Raw genomic sequence first — 23,830 nt, 5'->3', positions numbered from 1 at the left:
AGGTGACGCTGTGGGCTAAACCACAGAGCCTAGGGCTTGCCGATCAGAAGGTCAGCAGTTCAAATCCCCGCGTTGCTTGGTCCCAGCTCCTGCCAACCTAGCAGTTCGAAAGCATGTCAAAGTGCAAGGTAAACGGTGTTTCCGTGCACTGCTCTGGTTTGCCAGAAACGGCTTAGTCATGCTGGCCATATGACCCAGAAGTTGTCTGCGGACAAACACCAGCTCCCTCAGCCTATAGAGAGAGATGAGCGCCGCAACTCCAAAGTCATCCGCGACTGGACCTAACGGTCAGCAACCCTTCCAATGTCTGTTTTTTTCTGAATTGGCAATCATGGTGGATTATGAAACTTTGTCCCAGTACATGTTCAGCTGTCTCCTTCTGATTTTGTTTGTAACAGCACTGGTGTTGATGCTCTCTTCTTGTTTTTAATGTGCTATTTTGGCTTTGTAAGCTGCCTTGGGGGGCTCCTTTGGTTCTGAAAAATGAATGTTTGACCAAAGAAACCCAAGTGGATACCCTAACAGTGCTCAGACAGCAGTTGTAGCAGTCTTCCGTATTGGGGAGCCTGCTGCTGCAGCGGTTCCGCTGAGCGGATCGCTCCTTAGAACTTAAAAGAGGAGCCTCTGCTCAAATCTGCCATTAGAATAATTCGTCACTTTTGTTTAACACCAACTCGGTATACACGGGGCCTTACAAGAACACAACTTAAAATATAAAAATAGATTCAGGGAAACAGCAGCTGAAGGCAAGGGAAAAGAAGCAGGCGGGTGTGTGTGCAAATTAGGTAAGTGCATGCAAATATTTCAATTAGACAATTACACGCGGAGGGACTAGGGAATTGCAGATGTTTTTGTTGGACTGCAATTCCCATTATCCTTGGCCGTTAGTCACGCTAGCCGGGGCGGGTGGGAGTTGGAGTCCCCCCAAAAAAATATCCGGCCGGCTTCCCCGCTTCAGCTTTAAATGCTAACAGAGCTGCTGACGTACCGCCCCAGTTCCCTCTGCCCGAATGTGCAGCGGCTCGGGGGCGGCCTCAACCATTTAAATAGCCCCTTACTAAAGCGCTTTCTCTTTTCGAAAGCCCAGCCCTGCCCAGTCCTCCTCTTTCCCGTCATCCTCAGCGGCCATGTCCGCTACGCCCCGCGCTCCCGACGGCTCTCCTCTCCCGTCCCGTGATGCCTCGCGCCGCGAGTGGAACAGGCGCAAGATGGCGGCTGAGCGGCAGGTGGTCAGCGGCGGTAGCGGCCGTGGAGGTGGTGGAAGCGGCGGCGGCAACAGCGGAGGCTCCGCGGCGGGCCTAGAGGAGAACAAGGAGAATGAGAAGCCGAAACCGGGCGGCCTCGGCGATAGCCTGGGCCTGGAAAGTATCCTGCCGGCACGACGGGTTTGGGGAGGGCTTAGTGGGGACGTGTCACTTAAGCGAGCGGCGGAGCCCTCCATGCAGCCCTGGCCTCTGGCCTTCAGGAAGCCTCTGGCCCCTTCGGCCTCCGTGGGCCTTTCTCCCGCTGCCTCCTCCCTCGCTCTTTACAGGGCTGGGGATGTGGCTGTCGGAGAAGGGGCCACTGGCAGATTTCCTAGTGGAAGAAGGGTCAAAATGGGCATTAGCGGGAGCAGCTGACGTGGACCTTAGGGATGCAGAGCAGCAGATTAGTAAGAATTAATAATAATGTTATTATATATACCCCGGCCATCTTAGCTTTACATTAGGATACAGTTTTAGCCAGGCGTTATGGGGTGGTCGGGGTTTTTTTTTGTTGGGGGGGGCGTTACTCCTGGAGATTGTGACAGGATGGATTTGGGATCCAGCAACATATGGCATATTTAAGAAGAACTTTCTCTTTCCACTACCACCGCCTAAACCGCCTGGATTTGCAGGCCGCGCCTGTTTCTGAAAGGCTCCGTGTGGAATTTATTTTGTGGCAGTAGGCCATGGCAGACTTATTACCTGGAAAAAAAGCAGTGTTGAAATGTGAAATCCGTGTGCAGTTTGTAGCAAAGATAGCTGAGCAGGGATTCGGAGTCCTGCTTACCGATGTCTTTTTGGAGCAAAGAGTTATTCTTTGGAATTATTTGGTTTCATATACATTTTTCGGGGGGGGGTAGTCTTTCCTTTGTAACCTGCTCCATATAGCAGATTATAGAAGTACTGCTAAGCTCTTTTGACTGATATAGCAGTCCTGTGCTGTTGGACATTGTGGAGAAGCATTCATAACTGCTATATAAAAATGAAATGTTATACTGTGGAAAGAAATCCAGGCCCAAAGTGTTATTTTGCTAAACTTTGTGGATCTTTTGGTGAAATTGATTTTTCCTTAGTGTTACCAGCATATGTAACACTTTACCAAGCAATACAAGTTTAAAATAAAAACTTCCACAAAGTCATTGCACCTAGATGCTTACAATTTAGACAGTGGGGGAGACAAGAGGCCATTGTTGTGGAATAGATATACTCTGATATAGAGTGAAATAGTTGTTTATGGATTGATGAGGGCAGCATTAAATTGTCAGATGAACAAAGGTCAGTGTTTGAAAGTTAATTTGGTGATTGGGATTAAAAGTAACTGGTGATCATGTAGAAATGTGTTGTGTGCAGCAGAAAATTTAACAGTCCCTGAAAAAGGCATACTTTTTGCTTCCTTCTCCAGAGCTACCACTACTAAATACTGCAAAGTGTTCATAGTGGAAGTTGTAGCAGTTCATTGAAACCTACTGGAAAGTATACCATTTCAGAAATTCAATATCCCAAACTATGCAATTGCCACATGCAGTATTAGCTGTCTTGAAATAAGGAGAGCATTTATGCTTGCTTGCTATTGTGCTCTGCCCTTTGTTTTGCTAATTGGCTGATTTCCATAAATATTAAAATTTAATAAATATCTTTGTTTCTGTGGATTCAGGAAGAGGGAACCTGTAGTTCATGCTTTTTATATTGTGCGTTTGGAGCCTAGAAAGGTTGATTTTTAAAATTTTATTAAGAACTGATCAGAAGACCCAATGAATTTTTGATACTTCATTATTTTAAGTGTTTACTCTTCTTGCGTTACTGAAAAGGCAGATGGGAAATGTAAAGTACAGACTACTTTTTGGCTTCTTTTTGAATTTATCTGTACACTTACTACTCTTAATATACTTATTGGCCTATCTGTACCAGTTTTTATTTTGTAACTAATTTATCAGATCAGTTAATCTCACAAATTAATGATTATGATTGCAGGCTTCGATACAGTTACCTGGAAGTAAGCCCCATTGAACTTTATCTCATCATGAAATATCTCTTTATAAATATATAAGGAACCATTGGGTTTCCTAGAATATAGCTTAACTGAATTTAAACAGTGATCTTCAAGCTAACATTGATATACGCAGTTGTATTGGCTTTCCAGTGAATTCTGCTTGTGGTAATCTGTAAAACTTATTTTGTTTAACGCTTTCCCAGTTCAGAAATAAGTATCAGTGTAATATTACAAAATAGAAAGTTAGTTATTTACATGTGCTCCAAATAACAGCTGTCATTTTAATGATACATCTTTAGCATCCTGTTTAACATTTCCTTAACAAGTTCTTCAGTCCTTCAGATTGTTAAGGAATCGCAACAGCAACATGGGTTACGGCATGGTGATTTTCAGAGATACAGGTTGGTATACTAGGAATAACGAATGGGAATGATTTGCTGCCAATGTCCTTTTGTCTTTATTTAAATGACTAGGTCTAAACAGATGCTAGTTCTTTCTGCAGTTTTAGCAGGGCTGCCATATTTCAAAAAGTGAAAATCTGGACACAAATGTTGTTGAGCTGCTTCTTCCCCCATCCCTAAAGTTGTTGAGCTTTTTAAAGTTTTGCCCAAATATTTTGAGCTACTTTTATGGAAATTCACCAAAATCTACACTACCAACATGGGCTGCCATACAACTGGGTTTCCCCGGACATTTCAGCGATTTCCGCCCAGACACTGTTTACGAGGGCTAGGCTATGTCTGGGAAATTCCGGACGTATGGCAAACCTAGTTTTAGAGAACCTGTTCCTTCCACTTCTTTATGAAAATTTGTATCTATTTAACATTTAAAGATACTTCCCCATTTATTTGAATCGTTAAATTGTTGTGTGGCTTTTTCTTCAATTATATAAAGCACTAGCATGGTGTTGCATATAATTTATATAATACAGCTTTTACAGGTGTGTAGAGGAATATGCAAAACACTGAATGGAAAGCTACTTACTCAGAACTCGTGTGTTACCTAGGCACTAAAGGCTTCATTTCCATAAGCCATCTGGTGCACCACTCTAAAGCAGCTGCTTTGTGGTTCCATTCAGTTCTGTAAATCTGTCATGTAGGCTGCCAAGATTTCCTGATTATTAACATTTTGGCTATGACTTCTGTCTTCCACTGTAAAAACTGATGACAGCCACACATGGTGCCCTCTAATATATGAAATGTATTATAGCTCTAGGTTTGTTTTTACTGTCCTCCTCTTTCTTAGTTGAATAGGAGGCAAAAAATGGAATTCAACATTGTGTAAATCCTATCCTTCTGTTAGTGCAAGCTTGCCAGACAGAACAAACTCCCATCTCCTCCTTCCACATGCTGTTCTGGGGATTCTCCTTGCCTTCCCAAGCAGAGTGGGGAGGGGGAACCCCACTAGGCTAGCAGGGCTTGTTGCATTGGCTCCTGGAACCTATTTAGTTGAATCCAGCCCAAGTTCTATTCTTTGTAAGAACTAAAAAGTTGTGGTTTTTCTCTTCAGAGGTTACTGCTCCCGACGACTAAGAAGACTCAGAAAAACTCTTAACTTCAAGATGGGAAATAGGCACAAGTTCACAGGCAAGAAAGTAACAGAAGAACTGTTATCCGACAACAGGTACTAGGACGCTCAATAGCTGTGCTGATTTTTTTATTTTTTATTTGCCAGAAGGGGCAGGTAAAGTTATAAGCTTCTGGTTATATCTCTCAATTAGAAACCTCCAGTAGTAAAGGGAAATGGCGCCGCATGCTTATATCAGTTGCTTTTGACTACATGTACCTTAGCAGTGCTATTCCCCCATCATCATGGGTGACATTATTCAACTGTGTGCTGCAGATTTGGGGTGCTGGTGAGGAGAGGAGAGAACTGTTCAACTTCAAAATACCGTATTTTTCGCTCTATAAGACGCACTTTTCCCCTCCTAAAAAGTAAGGGGAAATGTGTGTGCGCCTTAGGGAGCAAATGCAGGCTGCGCAGCTATCCCTGAAGCCAGAAGAGCAAGAGAGATTGGTGCGCACCAATCCCTCTTGCTCTCCTGGCTTCAGGGATAGCCACTTGAGTGCAGCAGGAGCGCTCCTGCCTCTTCACTCAAGAGGGTTTGAGTTGCTTTCTTGTTTCTTGTTTTCCTTCTCTAAAAACTAGGTGCTTCTCATGGTCGGGTGCGTCTTATAGAGCAAAAAATATGGTAGGTAGCCCTGCTCAGTATTATAAAAATGTTTTGAAGCGGATTACTGATCTTTTTCCCCTTTAAATGTAATGGCTTGGAAATCAGTATCCTGACTACCAAACTTCGATTTGCATATTTGTATGCTAATTTCATTGTGGGTGGGTGGGCAAAATGCCATCTTTGTTTCTTTCTACTTTGTTAGGGGATTGGATTTGCTGGGTTAACTGTTGGGATACTTCTAGATAAAATGGGATTTGAGTATCAAGATTCCACATACTTGAATGAAAAGTTCACAAGCTAATTTGGAGCTACCCCTCTTCCTGTGTTGATCATTGCTAGTCCAAGGAGCAGTATAGGGCCTAGTAAGTTCAGTGTGGATGGCACAGTCCAAAACAGGGACCACAGCCAACCTCAAAACAATTTGCTCAAGGTACCTGTACCACCTCCAGGTTTTTACACTACATCCGAAACTGTGGCTTTCATTCATTCATTCATACATTCATTCATTCATTCATTCATTCATTCATGCTATGTATAATCGTACCTTGGAAGTCAAACGGAATCTGTTCCGGAAGTCCGTTTGACTTCCAAAATGTTCAAAAACCAAATCGCAGCTTCTGATTGACTGCAGGAAGGTCCTGCAGCCAATCAGAAGCCACAGAAGCCCCATTGGATGTTCGGCTTCCAAAAATAGTTCGCAAACTGGAACAGTCACTTCCGGGTTTGCCATGTTCAGGAACCAAAACATTCGGGAACTAAACTGTTCGAAAACCAAGGTACGACTTTATATCCCATTTAAGAGATATAAGATAGTAACAAAAAATTAAATAAAAACACACATACCAATACAATTAATTGAATACAACTTGTATGAATATCAATAACATTTAACAACTAAAACAATTAGACATCAACAAAGCAGGTTTTAAAAAAAATGTATAGGCAGTTTCCCTACACATTTAAGGAGAATGGTCTTCAGGATGTGCAGTCGTGGCTTTAAAGGTGATGGGGTAGATAAATCTGTCCTAACCACAGCAGAACTTGTTCCATGGGTTTTTATTGCCCAAGTGAAATAAAGGAAAGAAATTGTTTGGAATAGGATTTTAAGCTGTATTTACTTTTCTTACGCTAGATACTTGCTCTTGATTCTGATGGATGCTGAGAGAGCCTGGAGTTATGCTATGCAGCTTAAGCAGGAAGCCAACACAGAACCTCGCAAACGATTCCACTTGTTATCTCGCCTGCGCAAAGCAGTAAAACATGCTGAGGAGCTGGAGCGCCTGTGTGAAAGCAACCGCGTGGATGCCAAGACCAAGCTGGAAGCTCAGGTTACTGCTAACTTTCAAAACCCTTTTATAGCATAGAAGATATAAACTGACATTTTGTTTCTTGTTGGATAAATGAATCTGAATTGTAAATAATGTTAAAACTTCCTGTGGAGATTAGGTTAGGAATGTCCAGTATATTTGTAGCGACTTTTTAAGCCCAAGTTAAATAACATAGTTTCATTGAATCAGAATAGTGGTCTGTACAGTCTGAGACAGATCATTAATCTGAAAGCCAGTACAGAAAATGGGGAAAGAAAGCAGATAGCAGCTACTCCTAGACAGGAGTCTGGTTGGGTTCAGCCCATAGAATGTTTCCAGCTGGCCAATATGTATGCTGCTTAGCCAGTGCTTCCTCCTGTAGTCTACCTGGGACTGAAGGACTATAGTATGCCATAGCAGATGCAGCAAAAAGGTCAGGAGATGCAAATGCTTGTTTGAAATAGCAGGCTCTGTTATTTACATATATAAGGACATATGGTGGAAGGTTGACGAGTGATATATTTGAGGATGGTGAGTGGAATCCAATATAGTGCTAAGTGAATGTTTTGTCAGTGCAAGAATTTTGGCTTGTGCAAAGGAACACCCTTCCCTGCACCCTGTTCCATGCAACCTCTAAATCTGTTCTAAGGGTTTCCCCAACCCTCTGGAGCAGATTTGGGGAGCGTGCAGGCCATGCACAGGGAAAATAGAGAGGGAAATTGTTATGCAACTTGAAATAATTGTGCTGATGAGATGCAGTAGTTGAACACTGCTTGGTTTTTGGAAATATCAGGCCGTAGCATATCAATTTATGGAAGTTCAAATCTGACATTTTGCACCTTCTGTCCAGAAGGTTGAATCTTCATGCTGTCATATAGGAAGCATAGATAATTGTCCTGTCATTCACTTTCAACTTTTGGCTGAGAAACAGGAAGGAGGTATCAGCCTGTTTGGAAGAACTCTATAAAGTTTGGAAAAATAAATAACAATTATTATCTCTGCCCCTAAAAAAGAAATCCCCTACTCCAGGGAGGATTATTCTATAGTCACAGGATGTTGAGTGTCAGTTGGAACAGAAAACCAGGGGATACTCTGCTTGAACTCCTTGCAGCTTATATTGGAGGAGGGTTAGGCTGGCTGGCTGGAAACCTGAACAGGAACACTCCTGCTAGGAGGTTAAGGTGCACTGCAACATTTTGCGGTATATATTCTAATGTAGCAACCATTACCTAATATTTCCAGGGGAACTCCCATATATAAAATTAGCCTTTTCTGGGAATGGTCAGACAGTAGCAGGGATAAGGACTTGGGTCTCTTTGTTTCACCTGTGGTATTCTCCCCAGGTCACATCTTGCACCAGCCCTGCTTTCTTCTTTCAGTGTTTGTTAGAGTCTTTGAACTCTAATAAATGCTGCTTCCTTTTTGGGGGTGAAGCATAGGGAGGTGTGTGTTTGTGTATAAACTAGCCTATTGCATAAAGGTAAAATTCACATTTGCTGTTCTTCTCATTTTTGCCTCTGGTGCTGCCAACTCCTGGCATGCTGCCCCTGGAAGGTTGCCCAGAAATGAATGCAGCCCTCTTGTTAAACTAAGCCCCCACAGGGCTATAACCTACAGGGGATGGGACTTTCATTTTTACAAATCCTGGGATTCCTTGATTGAGGCAGAACCAAGAAGAGTGAGGTGGGAGTTTGGGGTCTAGCTTGTGTATTTAGTGAATAGGAAACTGACTGTCGGCACAACACAGAAAAAACCCCAAGAAAGAATAAAAAATTGCTGTGCCGAGTCAGGGTAAAATTCTACCTAGTCTAGCACTGCGTCTAAAAATACCTGAAACTTACAAGTGATTCTCAGCATCTGGTAATCGGGCTTCCTCAGTACATTCCATTTTTAGCTGCCTGAGCTAATAGCAATTGATTAACACATCCTTTAGGAATTTGTTCCAAAAATATTATCTATGCTAGAATCCTTCTATATGCTGATTTGTGACTTATCACACCCAGGCAGCTATTTGACTCTAGCAGCTTAATGATTTACTTATTATAGTGCACATGTTCTTTCATTTACCTGAACACCCTCGATGTGTGGTGGAGTAGCATGAATGCGCAACAACTGGCCAGTAAGAACCACAAGTCTTAGTAACGTGTCTTTCAAAACAGCATCACATAATTCCTAAAGCCCTTTCACTTGGGGTTAGGTTTCTGAAAACATGAATTCGAAACATGAATGTATAACTTGTACGATGTTATGTAGTGATGTAAATGTTAGGGCTGAATGCCAGGTTTACTGTTGTGGTATTTGAGGTAATGTAGGCAACTGGGGAAAAGAATAGTGTTCAGGCAAGTTGCCAGTCTCTGCTGGCTGTATTCTTGCTGGCTGTAGACTGAGACTGTACTATCGCACCGACTAATAGGCACCCCTCCTTGATTTACAGGCATATACAGCATACCTCACAGGTATGCTCCGCTTTGAGCGCCAGGAATGGAAAGCAGCAATGGAGGCATTCAACAAATGCAAGTGAGTTTGCCCATCCTTCCTATTGCTTTGTTAATATGAATCTGTTAAACTAATCCTATCACATGTTTTTCCACGCAAATTCTCCTCTGTGTTCCAATATAAATCCCCATCAGTTTTGGACCCAGAGTAGTTGTCCTACTGAGCAGCATAATAATAAAGTTAAAAGGCCTTTGTAAGAACAGAGCAGTACTGTAACAGTAATTTATTTTAAAGAGAAAGGACTTTCATTGTTGTACAATAGAAACTATTAAGTTTTTATCTTCCTGCTGCAGAACCATATATGAAAAGCTGGCTAGTGCTTTCACAGATGAGCAGGCTATACTATATAATCAGCGAGTGGAGGAGATCTCCCCAAATATTCGTTATTGTGCTTATAATATTGGTAAGTAAACCAAGAAGAAAAATATTTTAAAAGACTGCTAGTACTGTTTACATTTGCTCACCTGCCAAAAGAGATTCAAGGGGTAATACATACTTGAGCATATGCTTGGTGCACCGTTTAAAGTCCAGAGTTTCCCTCAGCTTGATGTTTTGGTAATTTCTGCCTTTACTTGGAATAGTTCTGCCTGTCATAATTGCAAACAAGAGCTTGAAAATGTGCTGGAGAATACAGAAAGCTGAGAAAACAAGAATCAAAATTGGGCTTTAATGGTTATAAGTTGGGTCTAGGTGCTTGATTTTTTTTTTTTTACTTCAGTTCTATGCAGTGATTAATATCCCAATTTTTCCATTACTTTCTTTGATCTTGGGGCAGAAAATACTTGATAAAAACCTCGTCATTTAAAATAAAGTCCAAAGTACATGTGTCTTGCAGTTTTTTCCTGAAGAAGCTGCTAAAGCTGCAATCTTCACATGAGGAGGATCTTACCCTTCTCTTTCCAGCATTTTTTTTCCTGCTGAAAATTGCCACCCCATGTGCTTTCTCCTCACAGAAACAGCAGTACGTTTTCCTTTATAGAGCAAAAATTGGTAGCTTTTAATGTGAAAGGTTTGAGAAATATCCCCCCCCCCCCATGTTCTGTCTTCTACCACAGATGAAACTACTTGCAACTGAATAATATGTAACTTTGAGAACGAAGGTTTGTAAATTTGGGGGTCCTTGTGCATAGTCAGCATCTCTTTTTAGCATGGGCTGAAAATATTAAATTATTTATTATTATTTATTGAATTTATATACCACCTTATACCCGAAGGTCTCAGGGCGGTTCACAGAAAAGATCAACATGAAAACCACAATATATATAATCAAAATAAAAACAACAACCCAATAACCCAAAATAGCCAGTAACTACAGTTGCTTTTCTCAGCCCACTGTTGCAAATTGGTGTTTATCATTACAGCATATCTGTTTCGTGCATACATATTCAGGACACAAATGTAACATCTTGCTCCCAGTGTTCTTTACATTAACTTCACAATTACAAGGCTTGGAATTGTTTTCTCACAATGTAACAAAATGTGCTAGATCACATATTGTGCACTGCTATTTGTTTCTTAGGTGACCAGTCTGCTATTAGTGAGCTAATGCAAATGAGACTGAGATCAGGAGGCACTGAGGGGCTTCTTGCTGAAAAACTTGAGGTAATCTGTTCTCTTTTTTTAAAAGAGCCTTTCTTGCAGAAGTTGGCATAAGCCTGAACTTAGACCAATAGTGTCAAACTTGGATGGGGTGTAGAGAAAACTTGCCATCTAGTGTGTCCTGCAGACATGGAAAGCTATTTGTTCTGTTAAAATGAATCACATATTTAGATGCCTAGCTGTGTTCTGGAAGACTTGGAACGTTCCTCTCCTCCTCCTTCAACTAGCCACCTAGCAAAGCAGATATATGTGTACGCATCCCAGATGCATATGATCACTGAAGGTGGCTTAGTCATTTGTGTAGTAAAAGTGCCACGGAACACACTGGGATCCTTTAAAAGATCTGACAGCACTCCCTGACTTTTATGATGGACAACCCAGCTCTAGATAATTTATTGTAGGCAAGGATTTTTTTGACTAAGTATAATAAACAGAAGAGTCCTTAGTGGTTTTAGGAGCATTTTAAAAAAATACTTTAAAATATTTTGATTTCTGATCATTACTTGCCTTTAGGGGATAGGACAGACTGCTTATTTAAAAAAATGAATGTGTTATCAGATTAATGTTTAAAAAACAAACAGGCAGATTTTATGGCTGTCATCGTGGTTGTTGCACAGATCTAGGTGAAATATTGTGGGAAATACAACCTTCTATTTGCATTTCTAAATAGTAGCTTCTCTGCTTTGCAGTCATTAATCACCCAAACCCGAGCAAAGCAGGCAGCCACTATGAGTGAGGTAGAATGGAGGGGAAGAACAGTGCCAGTGAAGATAGACAAAGTGAGGATCTTCCTGCTGGGGATGGCTGATACTGAAGCAGCTATTGCTCAGGTAAGTATAAACTCCCTGCAATCTGTCACTGCGATTTTTACTGTAGTCAAAGTCCTGTATTCTTGTGTGTAATTAGATAGCTGTACATCATCCACTTGTGTTGGGGGCGGTGCAGATTTACGCCCAGAAAAGTTGTGTAATAGAGCTGTGTGATCAGCAGGTGGTGTAGCTCACGATTTTCCAGTGTCTTGGATGAACTTTGGCCAAAAAGAATGTGGGAGGATATAAGTGATGTGCATTTTCTGACCTATAATTGTCATGATCAGGCATGTCGCCAAGTCAGTGAGTACACGTAGATTGGCTTCTGGAATTATCACATGTTGACATGCAGACACTTGCACGTACATAGCGCTCCCCAAATTTTGTCTTGGCTTACTCGTCAAACTCATTTATTGAGTTCACCACCAGCCCCTCCTGTCCCCAAACCTTATTTGTACAGAGAACTCTGAGAAGTGTTAGGCTTTTGCAGAAGGCGCAAGTAGCACCTTGCCGTTGCTGCATCTTGCCGAAGCCCAGTAGGAAGGGAAAGTAAATGTTTTCCCTCTGCATAGAATAGGAGTGGAGAAGAAAGAAGAGGTGGCTTCTGTTATGCAAATTTTGCAAAAGTACAAGCCATGGATCGCTGCCTCTCCTCCCCCTGTTCTTGTAGAACAGGGATGTCCAGCCAGTAGATCGCCATCTACTGGTAGACCCCTGGCTGATCCTGGTAGATCGCGGCAACCTTATTGTGTACAGTGGTACCTTGGGTTAAGTACTTAATTTGTTCCAGAGGTCCATTCTTAACCTGAAACTGTTCTTAACCTGAAGCACCACTTTAGCTAATGGGGCCTCCTGCTGCCGCCTTGCCGCCGGAGCACGATTTCTGTTCTCATCCTGAAGCAAAGTACTTAACCCAAGGTACTATTTCTGGGTTAGCGGAGTCTGTAACCTGAAGCGTATGTAACCTGAAGCATATGTAACCTGAGGTACCACTGTACAAAAATTTACAGGGGAAAAGCTTCAAAACTAACTTTGTGCAATCCTCCCCCAAGAAAGCTCAACCACTCTGGGTACTCCCCTCCTAAAAAGAGCTCAACAGTTCTGGGCAATCCACCCACCACACGCACGCTCCTCCTCCCTCCAATGACCAATGACAAGGGATAGATCACTGCCACTGCCAGTTTGTTTGTTTTTATACTGAGAGTAGATCGCAGTCTCTTGGGAGTTGGGCATGCCTGTTGTAGAATAACAAAGGGAGTGTTTACCTTCCTGTTAGGATTTGCAGGACTGCTGCTGTCTTCTGCAAAAGTCTTAACATGCAAAACTCTTTCTTTTCCTTCATGGAGGAATGAGCCAGTAGCAAATGGTTGCTGCCAGTTGCAGAAGCTGAACGGGAAGGGAAAGATACCACATTTTTTCTCTATGGGAGAAGAAATAAGGAGGGCTTTCCCCTCCCCCTTTCCAGCTGGGTTTTTGTACGAAGCCGCTGCAGGGCAACTTTCAAGAGAAAAAGTGTATTTCCATTTTCTTCCCTGAAGGTACTTCTAGCTTCCCACCAGCAAAGGTTCATTGATGCATGTCAAATGGAGGAACAGCACTTGTTACTTGTCATGAAGTAAGCAGATTTATGGAATCCTCGTTGAGTGGATCATACATGAGTCTTATTTAGAGGCAATCCTATGAGCCAAAGCCTGGTTAAATATCCAGTTCTCACAATTGTTTTTGTACAAGTTACAAGGGAATCTCTAAATGGATACACCCACAACAATATATACAAATGTTGTTAGGCAGATGCTGAACATTATGAAGAAAATCCTTTCAGGGTCTCATCAGGCAGAGAAGTACCGTACTTTTCGCACCATAACACGCAGTTTTCCCCCCTTAAAAAGTAAAGGGAAATGTGTGTGCGTGTTATGGAGCGAATGCAGGCAGGAGGAGCCGCTCTTGCTGGCTGTTCGGCAGCCTCTTTTCCTCCGCTTGGCTCCCTGAGAAGCCGGCAACAGCTGAGCAACAGCTGAGTGTCGGGAGACAGCCTCTCTCCCTCCTGTCTGCCTGCTCTATGGCTTTTTAGCGAGGTGGGAGAAGGGAGGCAGCTTGGAAGCCAGCAAGAGCTGCCTGCAGCTGTAAAAGCCAAGGTGGGAGAAGGGAGACAGCCTCTTTTTCTCAGTGTCTGCCTGCTCTATGGCTCTCCCTTACACACATGTAAGTGGCTCTTACTCTGCTTTCTTTACAATGAGCTGGAAGGAGGGACAAAGAGGGCATCCCCTTCCGTCCCTCCCCCAGCACCTCACCGGTAAATTCAAACAAAGCAGCTTACAAGGCTCGTGTCCCTGCATCTCCTCCTCTTTTTGCTTCGGTTCGAGGCAAGGCAGCTGCACAAATGTGAGTTCCCCCTCTCTCTTCCTTCCCTCCCTCCCTCCCTCTTCCAGCTTGCATGCACACTGGTACCTTATATGAATGGCAATGCCCATCAGCATGGGGGGAGGATGACTCCCTCAAATATTTAATGGAGGGGGTGAAGGCACCTAGGCCTATAGGAGTTGGCTGCTTTGCCTAGGACAAGTGCGAGCTCCCCCCCTCTTCCTTCATCACTGTATTGGAGATACCATACATTACTGACAGTTCCTTCATTCACGTGGTTACAAAGCACGGATCCACATGGATCCTCAGGATTTTTGCATTGGGCTACCCCAAACTCATCGTTAGATCACATGTCTGTGGCCACAGCATGAACCACAAAAATCATACATCCACTGTTTTGTATAGAATATTTTTTTTCTTGTTTTCCTCCTCTAAAAACTATGTGCGTGTTATGGTCTGGTGCGTGTTATAGAGCGAAAAATACGGTAAAACTGTAACCATGCTTCTGAATCAAGTATTTACTTATTCAAGCTATTAATCCAGTTCAAGTCTATTTTTCCTTCACTTCTGCTCTTTAAGAACCTTTAAGCACATCTATTTCTTGAAGGAGCTTGTTATCAGTTGCAGTGCACCCAGTGCTTGTCCATAGCTATGTTTAACATGAGTGATCAATACACTAACTTCAGCCTTCTCCCCTAGCCAGTCCTGAAGCTCTGTTCTGTCTGCTGGGTGTTTTATTACTTCATCATTATTCTAGTTGGTTTCCCCTTTGCATGTCTGAAGTTGAAATACTCTCATGGGTGTTGCTGAGAATGCTGTCAGACTTGTCTAGCTTGTCTCGGTGGTGGTTCAGAGTAACCAATGTCCCTCCTTAATATTTAGAAACCACCTTTATATATACCTGAAGAATAAGCAGCATATTTTTGAAGTTTATTAATCCAGTTAACATTAGTTGGATGAGCAATTAAAGCTACTATGCCCAAACCTATCCCAAAACTGCTAGGGAGGTTTTCTGAAGGGCTGTTCAGGCTAATGAAACTAGATAGTAATTGGCTTCTGGAGTGCAGCCCTAATCTTGCAATGTGCAAGCCATGGCTCTCAAACATGCTGATCTAATCAAATCAGGCCGTATACCAAGGAAGTGGAACTTTTAGCCTTCCAGAAGCTTAATCTAGGAAAGGCTGATACTGTTAGTGGGTGGTTCCTTAAACTGGATGGGTGGGGTTCAAGCTGTTTTGGGTGGAGTCTCACACCACAAAGGAACAGGTATGCAGCTTGTGGGGTCCTTCTAGATCCCATTACTTCCTCTGGAGGTCTTGATATTTTATGATATGGCACTATATAAATAGTAATCTTCATGGTGTGGAGTGCCCTTCATCACCTGCAGCTGATGATCCAGCTGTATCTCTGTCTGGATGGGGACAGCCGAGGTTCTGTTTCTCTGGTCTGGTAGTCTATGTAGATTACTACAGTGGGGTTGCCTTTGAAGATTGTGGTCTGGAACTAGACAATCTAAGCATATAACAATGGTCCTGGTGGGCTCTTGGTTTTTCTTGCTCAGTTCATACAGTACAGCACTGATGAAACAGTTACAAACAGTTTTTTATGAGAAACTACTATAGAAGGCCTTTTTTTTTTTTTTTTTTTTTTTTAGTGATTTGAACATAGTCACACTACTTTCCCTAGTGCATCTCAGGAATGTTAGCCACAGGGCCAAGTTTCTACAGTTTGTTCCGCAAGCAGTGTAACGTTCTGTAAAGTTTCACATGATTTTGCATTTCTGAGTTGTTAGAATTCTTAGTGTGAGCTTTTACCTCCTTTATGATTTCAGAAAAAGTAGCAGCGGCCTAATGGATTTTCAATGTTTCTGTGGTGCTTCTTTGTTTAGGCAGAAGAAGAAGAAACTAAAGAACGGCTGTTTGAATCCTTGCTGAGTGAGTGTCGTGATGCAATACAAGCTGTTCGTGAAGAACTGAAACCAGATCAGGTGAAGATAAAGTATTGTCCTTGTGCATCACCTTTTAACTGAGTGCTTGAAGAAAACATCTTGTGACAGACCCTGTAGGGTTCTTTATGAAGTGTAATAAATTGCAGTACAGTATCTCTCAGGCTTTGAGTTTTTGTTTTATCTCTTGTGTGCTCCCCAAATAAATACAATATAGCTTTGTTCTGCTCCCAACAGAAGCAGCGGGAACACTCTTCAGAAGTGGATTCTGGAAAGGTTACTAATATCCAGTACCTGCACAGGTGGGAGTCCTTCTAGATACTAATTTAGGGTTGTATCCTATGAAGTCATCCCATTTGCACATTGGAATTCCCCACCCCTTCTCTTGCCAAGCAGCCCACCAAATCTGTTCTGTAAGTTTGGAGAGACCCTATAACAGATTTGAGGGAGCACATAGAATGAGAAGAGGGAAGGGGAAGCTATGTTGCATGAGAAGTGCTTGTGTGGGACATACAACTTGGTTGGAGAAAACCCTCAATCTTTATTTAATAGATCTTAAGCTCTTAATGGCTTGTGACTGTGGATCATTCAAATCCAGCAATATAATAAACGCTTTAAATATTCCAACATTGCTAATAAGGGTTTGTAAACCAGCCAAAGTTAAACATATTCCAAACTCCGTTCTACTATTTTGTTTTGTTGCAAATATATCAACGAGAAAAACTTTAAGGTGGTCAGACTAGAGTTCTTCAATAAACTTTTTAGGAAGGTTTGACAGTCGTCTTGTTCACTTGCCCATTTTTCCTGTTAAGCTTTTATGGTATGTCCAGGTGTTTTTGAAATGGCTTTAACAAAACTCCTTTAATCGTGCTTTCTAGTTACCTGACATACATCAAGCTGTCCACAGCCATCAAGCGCAATGAGAGTATGGCAAAGGCATTGCAGAAGGCGCTGCTTCAGCAGCAGCAGCCCGAGGAAGATGGCAAGCGTACAGCTCGGCCTCAGGATTTGATACGCCTTTATGACATCATCTTGCAGGTAATAGCAATGGAGGGGGAGGAGGTCTTCTGGTTCCATATTTCTTAATCCTTTCCTAAGTTCGCAAATCAGGATCAGAAAGCACAAGTGCTATAAAGCTGCAGGGAGATCCTAATGCATTATTCGGCAACCAGAGATCACAATCCTCTGCTGAAAATTCTGTATAGCCTATAGTAGTGCTTAAATTCTGGAGCCTCATGGTCTCAAAATGAGTCTGTTCTCCTGCCTGTTCATTCCTGCAAGTACATCTTTGCCGTGTTCATTGTCCCTAGAGGACTCCACCTCAAGCACACGGTCCCAGCTGGTCAGCATTCCAAATATTTATAGTCTTTCCTGTATTTTGAGATGCAAGTCTTTGGGGGAAATGTGGCTTCATTGTAGGGAGACTAAATTTGACACATTTGTCACTTTCCTATATGAGCATATACTACAGCTAGTACATAGATAATTCTGATAATTGCAAGTTATTCTTAAAGGGAGCATGTGGAAAGGGTTTAAGAAAATTTTAGTGTTTAAAAGAGTGATGCTGTAGCTTCCTTATTCAGTTATTTCATATGTTTGTGTTTCTTACTGAAGAAACAAACAACCGTCCTGTGAAAACTACTGGTTTGGTTTACACATCACTCTAAGCCAAAGTGTGACTTGGCACAAGTGTTGGGGGCTCCTGGGAAGAAGATGGTGGTGACTTTGTTTCTCCCCAGTTGTTTTGCTCCTGTTTAACCATGCTGAGCTAAGCCATCGTTTAGCTTAACATGTTGTCCAAACCCACCCTTGTAGTTCGGCTCTCTCCAGACTAGCCATGAGCCATAAACAAAGAACGAACCTCGATTATGCTTCATGGTTAGTCTGGAGACAGCTAAATTGTGAGCTCGCATTTGGATGACACATTAAGCCAAACTGTGGCTTACTTCAATACAGTGCAGCAGCGAAACAACCAGACAGCTGTGCATTTACACCAAGCCATACTTAATTAGTTTTAGTGAAAGATTATCATTACTTTATTTTAACAAGATTTATATACCATTTGATTTTAAAAACAACAATCTGTTTTACAAAAAAGATACCTTCATTTGTAAACCACTAGTTGCATTTCTGATTTATGAAATACTATTTATATTCAAGAACTGTTTCTCCCCCCCCCCCCTTCTGTTAATTCTCTTCAACATTGAAGAATCTGGCAGAGTTGCCACAACTTCCTGGTCTGGAAGAAGATAAAGGCTACCTAAAGGAAATTGGGATAAAGACACTGGTGTATAAAGCTTACAGGTAATTCTCAAGCAAACAAGGAGGTTACTTGATCAGTTTACCTGTAGCTAAAGTACAGCTAATATTTGAATACAGAGGCATGGATCCTAAGAACCAAGCATAAAAGGAGAAAGTATAAGTGGTGTTCTGTGAGCTCTTGTGTAAGCTGTACCAGAAGATTTCTTGCAGTGCCATTCCACAGTGTGTTGGTAATTTCATTGCAGTAAACAGGGAAAATACAAACTTATAGCATATAAATGTTAGAGGCCCAGAGAAAGTTCTTGCACAGAAACTTAAGCAAATAGTTATTATTTCAACACAGATTGAATTTGAAGTCACTTTCCTCAGGCAACATTCTTCTGTTAGCCCTGTTGTGACTAACAAAAAACCAATTATACTGAGAACTGAGTTGATTGATAACAAGAAGCAGACAAGAAATTGCTCAGCAGAGTGGGCTTCTTTTAAATTGCTTTTAAATTGTTTTTTATATCCTTTTTTATTGTTTGAACTGTTTTTAACATGAATATGAATGCACCCAATGTTGTCTTCCTGTCCCACTAGGTGTTTTTTCATTGCACAGTCATATGTTCTAGTGAAGAAGTGGAGTGAAGCCCTTGTTTTGTATGATCGAGTTCTGAAATATGCCAACGAAGTACAGGCCCAAGCTGGAACTTATAAGAACAGCTTAAAGGTATGACACTCTCCATTCAGCAGGGAGCAACTTTGTCAGTGAAAGCTCTTGAAAGACCGCGTGCAATTAGCTAGAGGCCATGTGTATACATTTTTAACTGGCTCTTTAACTGCTGAGCAGTAATACAATGTTTAGCTTTTGTAAATTCTTGCTCTGTAGACCTTACAGTACAGTGCGCAAATGCAGCTGTGACTTCCAGAGACTTTCCTCTTCTTGCAGAAAATATACTGAATATATGTATCTCAATGGTACTGCTGGATGCAGGCTGTGGGGTTTTAATGGCTACTGTGGATTGTATTTGTATATGCACAGTAAATGCTTTGCTTCCTTGTCTGTTGTGATTGAAGCTGCTCTGGGTGATCTTCTGTCTCTGAGGAGTTTTTGAACAGTGGTTGAAACTTGCTAATGGCATAAAACTTTTAATACCTGGAAGATGTTTTACATAATTGACCTGATTATTTAGGAGCTGCCTGATGTCCAAGAGCTGATCACTCAAGTGAATGCAGAAAAATACTCCTTGCAAGCAGCTGCCATATTAGGTGAGTGGGTTCCATTTCTTCTGTATAGATTGCTTCTCCCTTTTCAGCATTGTGAAATTGTAGCCTTTTCTCTGCTCCAGGAAAATTCTGGTTCATGCTGTGGACACCTCTTGCCTACATATATCTAGAACTCTTATCACCAAAACCGTTCCCCTCTGGTACCTTTTCTGATACTTCCACTGGCTTTCTGATCATTCCCAGATGTAGCACGCATTCCTCATCCTCACTTTCAAAGGCATCAAACCTTTCTATGACTTGTTCAGCACAACTCACAGTTCTTAATCACTACTGAAAAGAAACCGGGGTAACGCAAGTCAACATGCAGTCGTTCGTTCCTTCTGTCCCCAACCAGCCACCCCACCGCCTGGGTCAAATTTCAGACTGCAGTATTGATGGCACTATTACACATAAATAAATAAAACAGGACAACTAGGTATAAATCTCAAATTGCAACAAAGAATAGGAACATGTTCTTAAAGCTGTGACAATAGATGCTTGTATACTATTGATGTGTTTTATAGGTAGTTGCATTGCTAGGAGCTGCATTTTCCTAAAATATTCTTGTGGCACCTTTCAGATGCAGGTGACAACCATGAGATTGAATCACCATCCCAGGTCAAGGATGGCAAGGTAAGACAGTTTTTGTAGCTAGTGAGATGGAAAATAGATTATTTCAGCATAATCCACAAACGTACCACATGTTGCAGTTTGCACAAGCATGCTTTTAGTTACACAAATTAGACAGATTCTTACAAGTACATTTAATTGCAGATTTCTGCTGCTCATAGACTGGGACTTCCCCTTCCTCCCTTCTGCAGCTCCCACACACCCCAGATCTGCCCCAGGTCCCCCAACCTCCCAGGGCAGACTGGTGTTTTTTTTAGCACAGGGAGCGAGGAACAGTGAAAGAGGAAGTCCCATTGGGCAAGCGAAAGTCCATTCCTCATCCATAAACAGCTTCGAATTTCGTGACATTGGACCATGAAGAATAAAAATACTTTTCAGCTCGGTTTTGTAGAATCACCCAGGCATTACACCTGAACTCTATTTAGCATGATAATGAGGGCCTTCATCCAGATCTGGGAGGAAATCTGACAGCTCAGAAGCTGTTTAGAGAGAAGAAAAATGAGCGTAGAACAGGTCTAAACGCTTAACCAATTTTGTGCAACTCTATCTACAGTTGACTCATTTTTGAGAAGCTGTCAGCTTTCTGTAAGTATGCATGCACACACCCTCTCTAGCAGAGTTTAAAATACTTCCTCTTCAGGCTTAGATGAGGAACTGTCTTGTGAACTGGTTTAAAAGAAGGTTCTGAGGTTTCCATGGCAGTACATCTGAAATATCCATTCTTACTGTACCTGCCTCACTGGCTTGGACATGTTACCCACAAAGTCAGAACTGATGGGGAAGGAGATAATAGATTCCTGCCTGGCCATTAGGCTAGACTTCACTTGGTAGCTAATGTTGTTTCAACTAATCTTATCTGAGATTTTTGTTTCCTTTGATATCAAGCCACTTTCTGAACGGTTTGAGACTTTCTGCCTGGATCCTTCTCTTGTCAGCAAGCAAGCCAGTCTGGTCCATTTCCCGCCAGAATTCCAACCGATACCATGCAAGCCTTTGTTCTTTGACCTGGCTCTCAACCATGTTACTTTACCACCCCTGGAGGACAAAGTGGAGCAGAAAGCAAAGAGTGGTCTCACAGGATATATCAAGGGCATCTTTGGATTCCGGAGTTAACCGGGGCCATTCTCAAGAAGAGCGCTTTTCTTCCTGTATTTTGGGATGGCTCCAGCAGGTTCAGACCTTAACTACTTATGTCTAAAATCTGTATGGGAGGTCTTTAATAACTTCCCACTATTCTCTTTGTTTGCACACCTGTTTTATTAGAAACTTTCCACCCTGAGAACATGCATTATGTGGTCTGTCTCCCAACATTTGAAACTGAAGGAAAGAGCTGGAGTCTCAAATCACATTTATCAATCAGTTCAGGCAGGAATAATGCCCACTTCGTGTGGGCTAGGCATATCATCATTTTGTTTTACAGCTGATATGGTACTTTTAATTTTCAAAAAGCTAACCCAGCCCTCTGGACAGTACAGAACAGAGGGGAACCAAAGGCACATATATGTCTTCAGATTTGGACTGTCTAAGCAAAGTATGCAAAAACCCACAGCTGGCTAGATAAAGTAAAAATGAGATTGTTTAAGAATACACTTTAAAGCGTATTGTATAGTCTTTCCACATTGAGGCACCACTTCTCAGAACAGAGGAATATGTTTCTCAGAGGGTCTTTCTTAGAACCTAAAAAGTCTTTCGGCTTCAGAAAGAACAGGCTACTATCATTTTATATCTTGAAAGACTCCTGACATTTCTTCAGTTTCCCTCTTCAACTTAGCTGAAAGTGGTAAATTGGGAGGGTGGCTTTGTTGCTTATTCTGTCTTTTACCTCCTTTCTGACATTATATTTCGTTGTTTTAGGGATTCCACTAGTGAAGAATCAAAAGTGGAGCCAATGAAATCTTAAGCAATAAAGATCTCTAGCCATGTGTTCATGGTGCATTTTTTGTGAGAGCATTTATCTGTGCTGTGGGAATCCAAGTATCTTTATGTCAATATCATTCCCCCACCCCCACCCCAAAAAAATGCATAGGCACAATTATTCTAAATATTTGTGAGCCTGAATTGTATATTTGACTTTTTTGCAAGCTATATTACTGGTCTTAGGTAGTCTGAAATATTAGTTGGAGATGAGAGTCCTTAGCCATATTTTCGTGTTTATATTTTGTCATACTGTGCTCCAGTTTAGCTCTGTTTCTTCATGGCATTGTTGGAAACAGTTTTGAAACTGGATTGTTCAGTTATAGAAATACTAAACAAAAACTGCTTTTCAGCCGCTCAGTTAGCAAGCTGCAGAGAATTAAAATTTTCAGATTAAAGATAAATTGGGTTTAATTATACCAATGTTATTGGATTTATGTACCATATGAAAAGAGTGCCCCACCTGTTTTAAAGAAATGGTCTTTCTGATCTGTCTATGGGAATGGGGTTTTATAGGGGGAAAAACCTATTGCAAAAGAAAAAGGAAGTAATATTTTTTAATTTTATCAAGAGATGAAATTTCACATTGAGATGCAGTAGTAAGCCAATGATTTGTTAGTTCTATTGAAGGTTAAATGGAAATGAGATCTTTTGTCAAGTGACAGGGTCCAATCTCCTTTCTGGGGATGTGCCTATCAGTGTTTCGTTGATTGTACTTTGCTTCAAGCTCTGCTGTCGTCCTTTTTTCAGATCTGAATTAAATCTGAGAACTCTGCTCCTCTTACAGATGTAGCCAAACTTTCTTTTTGTTTGCGTTCTACCCCACACCTGTGGGCAACTGGACACATTCCACTCCCTCTGCTTTTGTCCTTGTTTGCTGTCACAAATGGCGACTACTTCCTTTGTGAAACATGCTATGGAACAAAGCATGTTGGTCAGACAGAAGTGAAATCCTGAAACAATAAAGGACTTATTCCTTCTTTCTAAAAGTGTAGTTGTAAACTATTGAAATCAGTGCTGAGCTTCCACTTTGCTGATTCCTTACTTGAAAGTTGAAAAATTGCCTTTGCGATTGTTGGAGCTAAATTTCTAGGGGAGAGTAAAAGCAATATTTCAAACTGTTGCTGCGGTTTAAAAGGGGGAAAAAGCTTCCTGCCACACATACATGTACCCACTACAGTGGACCCTCCAGATATGAATTCAATTCGTTCGGGGGGTCTGTACTTAACCCAAAAAGTCCATAACTGGACACTTCCAGGTTTGCTGCGTTTGCAACCCAAACATTACGTATCCAGGGCAGTACGTAACTCGAGGGCCCACTGTACTACTATCTTGAGCCAGCTGAAATGGTTCAGGCAAACTATGGGATGATTGAGTTGGAACCACTGTGCTTCGGCTGCTCACATGTCTGTTGAAGGCTTCCCCTTCAACTGTTCTTTAGCAATGTGTTAGGGCCTGTATCCAGGTGTAGCTACCACCAAAGCAGCGGCTGTTCATAATGGGCACCAGCATATGGGCCACAACCCTTGGATTGGGTCAGGTGTCTGTTAAAGAGCAGCAGGGAGCCTCACTGCAGTGTTTCAGGGCAGTTTGTGCATCACAAATAGATTTCATTTAATGATTAAGAGTGTGTTACCCTCTGAATTTGTGAATTGTAAAAGGAATACTGTGAAGCACTACAAAATCATCAAAAGAGAACACAGAAACGTGGGCTTTTTTAAAGCTATGTGAATTATAAAAACCAGGTAGTTTGCATCTGAAGTTGTAGCCTTAAAACAGGCATAGGCAAACTTGGCCCTCCAGATGTTTTGGGACTACAACTCCCATCATCCCTGACCACTGGTCCTGTTAG

The 23,830-nt window shown here is 41.8% G+C and overlaps 1 protein-coding gene across 1 annotated transcript; it reads left to right on the top strand.

The window, feature by feature from the left end:
• The first annotated feature begins 1,166 nt into the window (after positions 1-1,166).
• On the top strand, positions 1,167-22,762 carry SRP68 (signal recognition particle 68). Its single transcript, XM_028716966.2, has 16 exons — positions 1,167-1,365; positions 3,569-3,635; positions 4,744-4,857; positions 6,540-6,735; positions 9,149-9,231; positions 9,504-9,613; positions 10,730-10,812; positions 11,499-11,639; positions 15,868-15,966; positions 16,162-16,226; positions 16,803-16,962; positions 18,134-18,228; positions 18,769-18,898; positions 19,362-19,437; positions 20,015-20,067; positions 20,950-22,762. The coding sequence occupies exons 1-16, from the start codon at positions 1,209-1,211 to the stop codon at positions 21,175-21,177; spliced, it is 1,857 nt and encodes a 618-aa protein (XP_028572799.2). The 5' UTR covers positions 1,167-1,208; the 3' UTR covers positions 21,178-22,762.
• The last annotated feature ends 1,068 nt before the right edge of the window (positions 22,763-23,830 follow it).

This window comes from Podarcis muralis, chromosome 2, assembly GCF_964188315.1.
Source record: "Podarcis muralis chromosome 2, rPodMur119.hap1.1, whole genome shotgun sequence".
Lineage (NCBI taxonomy): Eukaryota > Metazoa > Chordata > Lepidosauria > Squamata > Lacertidae > Podarcis > Podarcis muralis.
Note: the sequence above shows the minus strand (reverse complement) of the source record. Positions and strands in the feature narration are given on the sequence as shown.

Coding starts and splice junctions, on each gene's coding strand:
- SRP68 (XM_028716966.2), top strand. CDS start 1,209: ATGGCGGCTGAGCGGCAGGTGGTCAGCGGCGGTAGCGGCCGTGGAGGT. Junction 9,232..9,503: donor GAGGCATTCAACAAATGCAA/GTGAGTTTGCCC, acceptor TTCCTGCTGCAG/AACCATATATGAAAAGCTGG. Junction 16,963..18,133: donor TTTATGACATCATCTTGCAG/GTAATAGCAATG, acceptor TCAACATTGAAG/AATCTGGCAGAGTTGCCACA.